The sequence below is a fragment of the Culex pipiens genome, chromosome 2 (assembly GCF_016801865.2).
Source record: "Culex pipiens pallens isolate TS chromosome 2, TS_CPP_V2, whole genome shotgun sequence".
Taxonomy (NCBI): Eukaryota; Metazoa; Arthropoda; class Insecta; order Diptera; family Culicidae; genus Culex; species Culex pipiens.
In genome coordinates this window covers 128,827,957-128,839,475 of record NC_068938.1, presented here as the reverse complement: position 1 = coordinate 128,839,475, position 11,519 = coordinate 128,827,957, and the positions used below count along the sequence as shown (strand labels likewise).

At 44.5% G+C, this 11,519-nt stretch overlaps 2 protein-coding genes and 1 pseudogene across 2 annotated transcripts; 2 read left to right on the top strand and 1 right to left on the bottom strand.

Moving 5' to 3' along the window:
* The first annotated feature begins 316 nt into the window (after positions 1-316).
* LOC120420851 (39S ribosomal protein L39, mitochondrial) lies at positions 317-1,715 on the top strand. The gene is made up of 5 exons (XM_039583968.2): positions 317-486; positions 543-728; positions 786-1,028; positions 1,093-1,538; positions 1,603-1,715. Exons 1-5 carry the CDS (start codon positions 426-428, stop codon positions 1,660-1,662), a joined length of 996 nt encoding a protein of 331 aa, XP_039439902.1. The 5' UTR covers positions 317-425; the 3' UTR covers positions 1,663-1,715.
* Positions 1,716-3,626: 1,911 nt separating this feature from the next.
* LOC120420863 (26S proteasome regulatory subunit 6A-A-like) lies at positions 3,627-4,315 on the top strand (annotated as a pseudogene).
* Positions 4,316-9,614: 5,299 nt separating this feature from the next.
* LOC120420862 (homeobox protein MSH-A-like) lies at positions 9,615-10,602 on the bottom strand. The gene is made up of 2 exons (XM_039583980.2): positions 9,954-10,602; positions 9,615-9,889 (listed from the first exon to the last, which is right to left on the bottom strand). Exons 1-2 carry the CDS (start codon positions 10,488-10,490, stop codon positions 9,734-9,736), a joined length of 693 nt encoding a protein of 230 aa, XP_039439914.1. The 5' UTR covers positions 10,491-10,602; the 3' UTR covers positions 9,615-9,733.
* Positions 10,603-11,519: the final 917 nt, after the last annotated feature.

The following is an 11,519-nucleotide window of genomic DNA, read 5'->3' as shown; positions in this document are numbered from 1 at the left end:
GCGAATCCATCAATTACGTAACACAAGATGTTTGAAGAAAGTTTGTTTGTTTGTTAAGCCAATTTTACCAGATAATAAAATTCATCAGCGTTATCACCTTTAAATTAAAATTAGGAATTAGATATGTTATATATTTAAATTACAAGTGTCTAAACAATTATTTTTACCGAGTTTTTCTTAATTTTTCGGAGTAATTTCCAACGAAAGCGACATCTAGCCATCAGTTCTGCCAACTTGTATCGTTCAGTACCACCCTGATAACCGAGCTGACTTCGCGCACCACGTGCTTCATTCGCAAGTGACATTTCTCGACCAAAACAAAACAACTCCGGCAAATTTGTTTCGTAAGACGATTGGCGGCGAAGTGAAATTCCACTTGTTTGAAAATTTCTTTGGCAAAATCACGTAAAAAGTGCCCAACCGCAATGGTGCTCAACGTGTACAAGTGCGTGCTGCTCGGCGGCAACCTTCAGCAGTGTCCAAGACGTGAGTAGTTTGTGTAGTTTTGTGTGCATTGAGTTCAAGAAATATTTTCCCCGCAGGATTCTTCTCGGCATCCTGCCGGCGGCTGCAAAGCTCGGCCAGTTCGCTGTTTACGGAAGAGCAGCGGCGTCAGCGGGAAAGTGTGGGCCGAATCGAGAAAATCGAAATCCGCTACCTCGGCACTCCGACGGACACAACCCTGATCATGAACCGTGGCCTCTCGACGCCGTACGATTGTGCTAGACGTAATTCGATTGGATTTTTGCTTTGAAACTCTCTTCATGCTACATTTTTTCCCTCAGATATTGGTGAAAAGTACTGCCGCTACTCGGCGCTGGCCCTGCTGGACAGCAACACCCCGTGGGACATGCGCCGCCCGCTGGAAGAGTCCTGCACGCTGCAGCTGCTGAACTTCACAGCTTCGGAGCCGCACATTGCCAACAAGGCCTTCTGGCGAACCTGTTCGTTCCTGCTGGGTGCAGCTCTGCAGAAAGCCTTCAAACCGGAAGCCGGCCTGTTTCTGCACAGCTTCCCGAAACCGAGCAGTAAGTGTTCACTCGAAATAATAGTGTTCAAACAACTTGCCTCATTAACCCGTCCCCATTTCAGTAAAATCCGGCAGCTTCGTCCACGACATTGCCCTCGCCAGGGAAGGTTGGACGCCGACGGTACACGAGCTGCGCGCCCTCTCCATCGAGATGATCAAACTGTCCCAGCAGGACCAGCCGATCGAGCGGCTCGACGTTAGCAGCGAGCTGGCTCAGGAAATGTTTGCCGACAATCCGTACAAGCGCGAACAGGTGCCGAGCATTTCCGCCCAAAACAACGGCCAGGTGACGGTCTATCGCGTCGGGGAGCACGTGGACATCAGCAAGGGACCGATGATCAGCTCGACGGGGCTGCTGGGTAAGTGTACGGTGGCGGCGGTCCATCAGGTACCGCGGAACAGTGCGGACAAGCTGTCGCTGTACCGGGTGCAGGGAGTGGCGCTTCCCGTGGGGCTGAACTTGAACCACTTTGCGTACGGGATTTTGGAGGATCGGGCGAAGAAGTTGGTAAGATTCTAGAGAAGTTTAATTTGAAATCAGTTCACTAATAATTTTCGATTTTATTTTTCAGAATCCAGCTAAAATGCCAAACGAACCATACGAAGAAAGTGTTGCGGAGCAAGTAGCGTAATTTCTTTGTCATTTATAGTTTATGGATCAACTAATAAAAAAATATTATCATTACGCCGTATTTTGCTGTCTGTAGAATGGGCCACGCTTTGTTTTTGGCTTTAGAATAGAATTAGACCAAGTATAAGGCAAGGTTCTTATAAAAGACGTCAAAAATATAAAATCTTGGTTTTTCGAAGCGCCTCAAAAACAGGAAAATGACAAAATCGGGAAAAAATCATAATTTTTCACTAAAACTGCGATAACTTTAAAATTTATGCGATGACCTATACATGTTTGGGTACCAAACGTTGATTACGAAAATTTTGGTACCGAAACATGTATTGGTCATTCATTGCTTAAATTTTAAAGTTATCGCAGTTTTAGTGAAAAAAGTTGTTTTTCCCGATTTCGTCATTTTCCTGTTTTTGCGCACGGCGTGTCGAAAAACCCAAATTTTATTTTCAAAAAATCATATCTCGGATTCCTCTTAATAAACCTCGCCCATTTTTTGATATGTTATGCAAAATTGTTCGAGGAATCCGTTAAACATATTTTCAGATATTCGACGGTAACATTTCAAAAGGCATCATGTACATTTTGACACTTTCTGGGTTATTGCATATTCTGAAAGTACTCCTAATAAGCTACCTCTCCACCAAAAATGAGCAAAAGTTACTTCAGTAAAGTCTGTTTAATCATGATTTCAAATAAAGCAACATAAACAAAATCTCTGCCATCAGCAGTCCCTGTTTATATAGCCCTGTCAACCTGTCAAACAAAAGACTACATAAACCTCGTGACGAAAAAAAAGCAACATGAACAAAGCGCCATGTACATTCGGCGAAGAAAAACGAATCATAACAAAGCGTCCCCCTCAATGACAGCAGGGTGATATAGACGTTGGTGATTTCAAAAGAAGTTATGTTTGTTTTTCTCAAATGAAATTACGGAAATAATGTTTTATTGAATTTGGATGATCAAGTATCAATAAAAGCCACGTTTTTCATCGTTTGTTATCATTAGAACATCTTATTTTGCTTTTATATTAAAATGGGAATTGAAAATGGATGCTCAACATTCAAATGCGTTTTTCTCAAAACGCATGGTTTGTACATGATGCTTTTTGAAAAATGGCATTTGAATTTTTTATAATACTTTTTCAAATGTTAGGCTGGATTTTTGAAATTCCAAACTAGTTTTTCTTGAAAGTCAAACTAATCATCTTTTATTTGCGCCTAAGACAGCTAAAATCAGTTCAAATGGCGAGGAGTTATAATTTTTTGAAAAAAATGGGTTTTGTGAAAATCGACGAAAATGGACATTTTTTGGACCATCGGTATAGGTGGCCAAACAAAAAAAAAAAGGTCTAATTATTTCGGCCAAGGAACCCCCAGAATTTTTTTAGCAAAATCGAAGAACTTTTTTTTCTTTAACTTTTATATGGAACTGCTGTATAAGTTTATTTAATTTGAGTCACATTTCAGTTCATTTAAAAACCAAAGCACAGCAAAGAACAAAATGTAACTTATTTTAATTTCCTTTAAGCTATTTAAAACTTGTCGTCGTTGTTTAGATTGAAGAGTAGATTATCACCAATAAATATGATTGAGCTAATTCTATGATTTTAAGCTTGATAACCATAACAAATATAATGAAAACAAAGATTTTATGACTGTTTCAAAAACTTCCCGGGATTCCAAAAATATTTTTCACTGGATATTCAAAACCCTGGTAATTTGGTGGGTGTGGTAGACCCCACTAAAGCTATGCGGGTATGATCTGTGGTAAAAAATCACAAATCGTGAAAATTCACTAGGTAATCCTAAACATGTGGTTAAACTATAGGGGAGAGTGGGAGACTTGATCCCCTTTTTTTTGTATCGCACATAACTCTGTCAATTTCTCAAAAAACTATGAACTTTTTCCATGAATTGAAAGCTTAAACATTCAACTATGTTTGGCTGATAAGGGTATTTCACACGAGGTGGTCACTCCAAATATATTGCATTTATTTCATAAGTTAATCCGTATGTGCATCCATATTTACGTGCATACACCATTCCTCTATGAATTTTATTTCAGTGTTTTTCACAGCTGTCATCGCAAACGCGCGCACTGTTTACAAACAACAACAAAATCAATCTGTGAATTTAGTGCGTGTTCCGGACTCAGTAAGGCACCAGCAATCGAGATGGTGGTAACCCAGGAGGACAAGTCGATCGAGCTGCTGGACGTGGACCCTCAGGAGACGGAGGACGACGGGGCGGTGGTGGTGCTGGACTCCAAGCGGAAGGGCAAGCGCACCGTAATCAAGACTTTGACACGGCAGACGTACTTTTTGCCCGTGTTTGGCCTGGTTGATCCAGAGAAACTCAAGCCGGGCGATTTGGTGGGCGTAAACAAGGACTCGCACCTCATCCTGCAGACACTTCCGGCCGACCGAGCAGAATTCGGACATTGGCGGGTTAGACAGGCAAAACCAGAAATTGATTGAGGCCGTCGTGCTGCCGACGACGCACAAGGACAAGTTCAAGATCCTGAGAATTCATCCACCGAAGTCGACCTATCTGATGCTGGCCGGCCAGTAGCTGGTGCAGATGTTCATCGGAGACGGTGCCAAGCTCGTCTAGGAAGCGTCCGCACTGGCCAAGGAAAAGTCGCCGGTGGTTTAATTTCTTTTTATTTGTGAAATCAACTTTTTTTTGTATTGTTAGATATGATGAAAAAAAAACGATATTGACCGCCCCCTCCTCTCCCTTCTCCCCCCATGCGACAACTCGTTGGGTTGCGAACAGGTGCGCGTACTTTTTCAACTTGCTATTCGGCCCCACGATGAACGTAAAGATCCGTTCCTGCTTCAACCACTTTGTTATCTCTCGATCCCAGTTGTCCAGCAAACTGGTCCCTGATTCTTCAAGGTGTAGATCAACGCCAACGTCTGCAACGTCTTCCCCAGTCCCATTTCGTCGGCCAAAATCGCTCCAAACTGTTCCGAGTCTTCGCGTTTCATTCCCAAAACGCATTCGTACAGAAAGCTCACCCCTTCCCGCTGGTGAGGCCGCAAATGCTTAGCCACGCAGTACGGAACGCAACCCTTTGTTATACTTCCACTGATCGAACGAAGGCTCCCGCAATGTTAATGGAACAAAGTCCTCCACAATCGCTTCCTCCCCACCGTCCCAACCTGCTCGACACCACAATCGGACTCCGCCGGCGGCCTAAACCCTCCTCTCGCCTCGAATCGAACCCTCTTCACCGGCACATCATTCTCCTTGGCCACCTCCCCATCAATCCGCTCCACCAGTTCAACCTCCTTGCTCAACCGCGAACCCTCCTCCAGCTCCTCCCCCTTCACCAACCCGGAGCTCCCAATCACCTTGCCGTCCTCGTCGCCCAACGTGACGCTCTTCCCGCCCACGATGGTCAACGTTCCGTCGCCCTCCCACGTTTTGTGCCTTTGGTCGTTATTTTGCCTCAGCACACTTGCGTCGTCGTTTGTTCTGCGGGGGTGTGCAACGCTGCCGGCTTTCTGACTGCGACGGCTTGGGCTTCCAACACGCGGGCATGGTTCTCCGAGCTGGTGAGCAGCTCCAGCATGCCCGGGTCCGGTTGGGCTTGCGGTAACGGCTGCGGTCGGATTGTGAGGGTGGTGGAAGTTCGGCCGGCAGGGACCGCTTCATCGACGGTCCTGCCGTCATCACCCGCATTTGCTTCTTTAGTAGAAGTGCTGACGTTTCTGGTCCCGCTGTCCCAATCTTCGTAGGGCACCGGAAATCCTGAAGGTGAAAAAATATACCTCAAGCTGGATTGGAGCGGTGACAGTTTGTAAATGAAGGAAACAAACAAGTGACAGTTCTGAACTGTCACTATCCACACTGAACAAAATTTTGTTCCGAATATCGTGCAGATAAATAATATTTACGCTTGTATTTACGATATTTACGAAATATTTACGGAAGTAAATCCAATGCGCTACGGATCAACCATGTGCCCAACCCCGTGGTATTTCATCAGATAAACTCTTCGAATCAACCCATCAACCCCAAAATTAAACCGGTATTTTCAAAATGTTGGGGGTAATTTGATCCCCCTTTCAACATTTTGAAGAAATCTTAAGCAAAATGTTTCTTATTCATCCAAACTGTTAATTTTCTATAAGTTGCAGCAATTTCACTTTACACCTGTACGTTTGTGTTCAAAATATAACAAGTTTAGCATGCAAAATATTTAAAAACTTAAAATTTTCTTTTTTAGACCAAAATTGAGCATGTTTACAAAAGCTGGTAATTTTTGTTTACAAAACTTTTGAAAAATGGTTCAAACTGCAGTATGTTATGTACAACTATACTAAAGGAAACTATGTACGAAAACCCAGCCCAATTATTTAATCTTGAGGCTGATTTCAGTGACTGTAAAAATGCAGGGATCAAGTCTCCCTAAACGCACTTTTTTAAACAATTGATTGTAAAAATAGTATGACGATAAATTTAACGTCAAATGCGTAACAACAACAACATGTTTATCAAACAATTCATGCATAAAATATATTTTTTTGAATAATTTTTGAGTGTTTTATGTACTTATCAAAAGAAAGAAAAAAGATCTCTTAGAAGTTTTTTGCAGCACTTTTTAGAAAAATGTGTGTAACTCAATCTAAACATTTTTTAATTTTTTTCTTTGTTTTCTACAATTAGTTTAAGTCAATTTCGCACAACTTTCTAGAACAAAGCTAATTGTTTTACCCACATGCTGACGAGATACAGGCTTGGGAGATCAAGTATCCCCGGGGATCAAGTCTCCCCACTCTCCCCTATGTGTACAAAGTGAATCCACTCTGTAATTAAGCATCTGTGCAAATTTTGAGCGAAATTGGTTGAGATTAACCCATTGATACCCGAGCCTGAAGTTGGTGAAAAAATGGTTTTTCATACAAAAATGACATTTTTGAATCGCTAATAACTTTTTAGGATCGAGTTTCACAGCTTTGGTATGTTCTACAAAGTTGTAGAGCGTTAAATTTCCAATAAGAATCTCACTTTAGAGACTATGGCCATACGTAGTACCTTCTTCCAGCACACCCCCCTATGCAAGTAAACCTGGAGATCACCAAACGACACGGAGACGCAAATCGACCATGTTCTCATCGATGGTCGGCACTTCTCGGACATAATCGACGTCAGAACCTACCGTGGCGCGGACATCGACTCGGACCACTACCTGTTGGTGGCAAAGCTGCGCCAACGCCTGTCCGAGGTCAACAAGATCCGGTACCGTCGCCCGCAGCGGTATAATCTGGAGCGGCTCAAGGATCCTGAGGTCGCTACCCAGTACGCGCGGGAACTCGAGGCTGCGTTGCCTGACGAAGGTGAGCTCGCTGAAGCCCCTCTGGAGGCCTGCTGGAGCCATATGGAAGCAGCCATCAACGCAGCGGCATCGAGCGCCATCGGATACGTGGACCGAGTTCGACGGAACGGCTGGTTCGACGAGGAATGTCAGGCGATTTGGAACGAGAAGAAAGCAGCGCGGGACAAGTGGCTGCTGCGCAACAACCGTGGGAACAAGAAGTCGTACAAACAGTTGCGAAGACAGCAAACCCATCTCTTTCGGGACAAGAAGCGCCGCCTGGAAGAGTTGGAGTGCCAGGACATGGAACAGCTGTATCGCTCCAACGAAACGCGTAAGTTCTACAAGAAACTTAGTCAATCCCGGACTGGCTTCAAGCCGCGAGCTGAAATGTGCCGGGATAAGGAAGGAGGCATCTTGACGGACGAGCGTGAGGTGATCGAAAGGTGGAAGCAGCATTTCGACGAGCACCTGAACGGCCCAGAGGCGGAGTACCAGGGCGACGGGGGAAACGACGTCAGCGGTATGGTGGACGGCGAGGACGAGCCAGCACCCACGATGAGGGAAGTTAAGGATGCCATCAAGAAGCTGAAGAACAACAAAGCAGCGGGTAAGGATGGTATCGGTGCTGAACTCATCAAGATGGGCCCGGACAAGCTGGCGGCCTGTCTACACCGGCTGATAGTCAAGGTCTGGGACACAGAACAGCTACCGGAGGAGTGGAAAGAGGGAGTAATATGCCCGATCTACAAGAAGGGGGACAAGTTGGAATGTGAGAACTACCGAGCCATCACTATTCTCAACGCGGCCTACAAAGTGCTGTCCCAGATCATTTTCTGTCGTCTGTCGGAGCGAGCAAAGGATTTCGTTGGGGCGTACCAAGCCGGTTTTGTGGAGGAGAAATCGACGACGGACCAAATCTTTTTGCTACGCCAAATGTGTGTGTGTGTGTGTGTGTGTGTGTGTGTGTGTGGTCCAATCCAAAAATCTTTTTGCTACGCCAAATCCTCCAAAAATGTCGCGAGTACCAGATTCCGACGCACCACCTGTTCATCGATTTCAAAGCCGCGTACGACTCGGTCGATCGCTAAGAGCTATGGAAGATCATGTACGAGAACGGCTTTCCCGGGAAGCTGATCAGACTGGTGAAATCAACGATGGATGGTGCACGGTGCAGCGTGAAGCGCAAGGGACTGCGACAAGGCGACGGTATCTCCGGCCTCTGTTTCAATATGGGCTTGAAGGTGTTATGAGGCGGGCGGGCTTCAACATGCGGGGCACAATCATCAACCGGTCCAGCCAGTTCATCTGCTATGCCGACGACATGGACATTGTCGGCAGAACGGTCGAGGATGTGGCCAGGCGGTACACCGAATTGAAGCGGGAAGCGTATAAAGTTGGATTGAAGTGAATGTTGCGAAGACGAAGTATCTGCTGGCAGGAGGAACCGAATCCCTTAGGACTCGCATAGGACCGAGCGTGACGATCGACGGCGACGAGTTCGAGGTTGTGGAGAAGTTTGTGTACCTCGGATCGTTGGTTACGTCGGACAACAACTGCAGCAGAGAAATTCGGAGACGCATCATCACCGGTAGTCGTGCCTACTACGGACTCCACAAGACCTTACGGTCTGGTCACCTTTCCCGGCGTACACAGTGCACCATGTACGAAACGCTGATAAGACCCGTCGTCCTCTACGGGCACGAGACGTGGACGATGCTCGAGGAGGACCTGCAAGCGCTTGAAGTTTTCGAGCGACGAGTGCTTAGGACGATCTTTGGCGGCGTGCGTGAGCACACTGTATGGAGGAGAAGGATGAACCACGAGCTGGCGCAACTCTACGGCAAGCCAAGTATTCGGAAGGTCGCCAAGGCTGGCCGAATCCGGTGAGCCGGACGCGCTGGATGCGCGCCAACCGAACCAGACTATCAATCCGGTGAAGTTGGTGTTCAATTCGGAGCCGGTTGGAACGCGGCGGAGGGGGGCGCAACGTGCGAGGTGGTTAGACCAAGTGGAGGAAGATCTGAGAAGTGTGGGAGTTCAGAGTCGGAATTGGAGAGTAGCAGCCCAAGACCGAGTTCAGTGGCAGCGCATCTGGAGACAGCTCATGACCCGGAGGTTGTACGAGCAGTAAAAGTAAAAGTAAGTAAGTGTAGAGACTATTTTGATGGAAATAGCGCTCCATGCAGACCAAGCAACAAGAAAATTGTTTTTTTTTTCATACATTTTTTCGATTTTTTCCATAAAAACTTCACCCCCGAGTATCAATGGGTAAATGTTGACCAATTTTGCTCATATTTGGCTCAGAGTCCTAAAATAGCTCAAGGAACAATATTCAGCTTGTGGAGTGAGGTTTTGAGAAAAAGTCCCATATTCTGGGCACTCTAATGTACAATCTTGACAAAAAGTCTGTAGGTAGTCTGTTTTTTTTACTCATCACTTATTTATATTAGGACCTCTTTGGTGCTGCGATCACGTTAGGGGCGATCCATAAACCACGTGGACACCTAATGGTGGATTTAGTAGCGGTTTTTACTAAATTAGCACTCCATGCACACAATTTGAATATTTTTTAATGATATTTTATTGGATATATGTATTGAGGTATGTTTAAAGTTCGCCAACGGATCTGGGCCCAGGAACTACCAGCTCTAATTTAGTTATGATTTGACATTACATGTGTTTAAGATTACCTTATATAAAAAAAACTTTAACAACTTCCAACGGTTATTCATCGAGTACCCACTCTAGTCCAATGGATAACAATCTGGGGAAATCAAACTAACGATCTGTTCCGGAACATCCGCCAGTTCATCTTCTGTCTTGACATTTGCCTTAAAGTTTGTCAACGTTTTGTTGCTTTTGACCCACCTGGCCCGTCGATTCTGGAACCAAACCTGAACCTGCGAAAGACATTTTTATTCAAGATTAGAAACAAGAAGCAAATATTTGATATTTCATTCAAACCTGCAAAGGATTCAGTTTTAGCGAGCTGGCAATTTCACATCGTTCTGCAAAACTGAGATACTTTTTAGTTTTAAACAGTTCCTCCAAGCTGTTCTGCTGCGTGTTGGTGAAAACTGTTCGGTGCCGAATGGATTTGGGTTCCACGGGTTTCGCCTGGACCTTGATGACTTGGGAATCGCTTGGTTGGGTTCGCTCTTTCCATCCCGAACTGACTTGCTTAGCTTTGGCACGACGATTCTGGAACCATATTTTAACCTGTTTTGGAGTGAGATTAACCGCGTTAGCAACTGCAATGCGGTCATCCTTCTGGCAGAACTGATTTTTCTTAAAGCGCTTCTCCAGTGTCTGTATTTGGTCGGCCGTGTACGGGACACGACTTGGGGTCATTTGCCAGCATTCCACGTCAACAGTGTCCAGGATCGCGTCACATTCGGATAGGTTAAAGCTTTGGTGTGACTCATGTTTGTTCCCTTTGGATTCTTGACCGTGGCCAAGTTCCTCCGGATCTGCTGGTTCCGGCTTGATAAATACTGACATTTTTTTTCAGTTATCACAAAATACAGCAAAATAATTGCTCTATCGCAGTTCTGGTCCGCACTTTTTATTTACACTCTGCAATGATGACCAATAACAGTCTTATTCAACAACATAACAACATTCGTGACCTTGTTTATGCATGCATGTATTTGTAGGGAACCACACTGTTAAAAATATTCAGATTTTGCCTTGGCGTTCTCGATTGCGAGATTCCTACTCGAAACTAGGTGTTCGAAGGCTTGATTGTTGAGGCAATTGCAAACCTCTTTTTACACCTTAGCTTCCATCCACCCCGGGATTCGAACTGACGACCTTTGGATTGTTAGTCCAACTGCCTACCAGCGACTCCACCGAGGCAGGACCCAGGGAGACGACTCCTACACCTGGAATGAGCTAACGACCTAACCATTAGAGGTTAGTCCGGGGCCAACATTTACTTCCCGTCCGACGGAAGGCGTGATCAGACAAATCTCGTCTCGAAAAATGCCACCGGAACCGTCTGGGATCGAACCCAGGCCGACTGGGTGAGAGGCAATCACGCTTACCCCTACACCAAAGTCTCATTGACACCAAATTTCTATTTTTTTTATGGTGTCGAGCTAAAAATTATTAAAAACGTGGCTTAGTAAAAAATAAAGAAAATAAAAATAAAATTGCGACAATTGGAAAGTACACCATTTAACTATTTTTTTTACTAGAGTTTTTAAAGTAAAATTAAATTTGCAATCGAAAAGTACATAACTAAAATGTTAATAAAAAAACGCGTTGTTTTAAAGATATAAGTTTTATTTTTACTTTTTTTTTCAATTTTTTTATTTTACCTACCTGAGCTCAATCTTCAACTTTTCGATATTTTTTAAGTAATGAACACTCACTCATACACTTTTTTAATAATCCAAAAACTGAAATTTGTCAGCAAAATTACAACCTCAACCAGATTTATCTTGAAAACGGCGAACTTAATTAAATAATACTGCTGTGTACTTTTTGATTGCAAATTTAATTTTACATTAAAAACTAAAATAAAAA

Bases quoted from the DNA above. Each gene is read 5' to 3' on its own strand.
- LOC120420862 (XM_039583980.2), bottom strand. From the start codon at position 10,490: ATGTCAGTATTTATCAAGCCGGAACCAGCAGATCCGGAGGAACTTGGC. The intron at 9,890-9,953 runs GTTTGAATGAAA...TGTCTTTCGCAG, and splicing joins TAAAACTGAATCCTTTGCAG to GTTCAGGTTTGGTTCCAGAA.
- LOC120420851 (XM_039583968.2), top strand. From the start codon at position 426: ATGGTGCTCAACGTGTACAAGTGCGTGCTGCTCGGCGGCAACCTTCAG. The intron at 487-542 runs GTGAGTAGTTTG...TTTTCCCCGCAG, and splicing joins CCTTCAGCAGTGTCCAAGAC to GATTCTTCTCGGCATCCTGC. The intron at 729-785 runs GTAATTCGATTG...TTTTTCCCTCAG, and splicing joins GCCGTACGATTGTGCTAGAC to ATATTGGTGAAAAGTACTGC.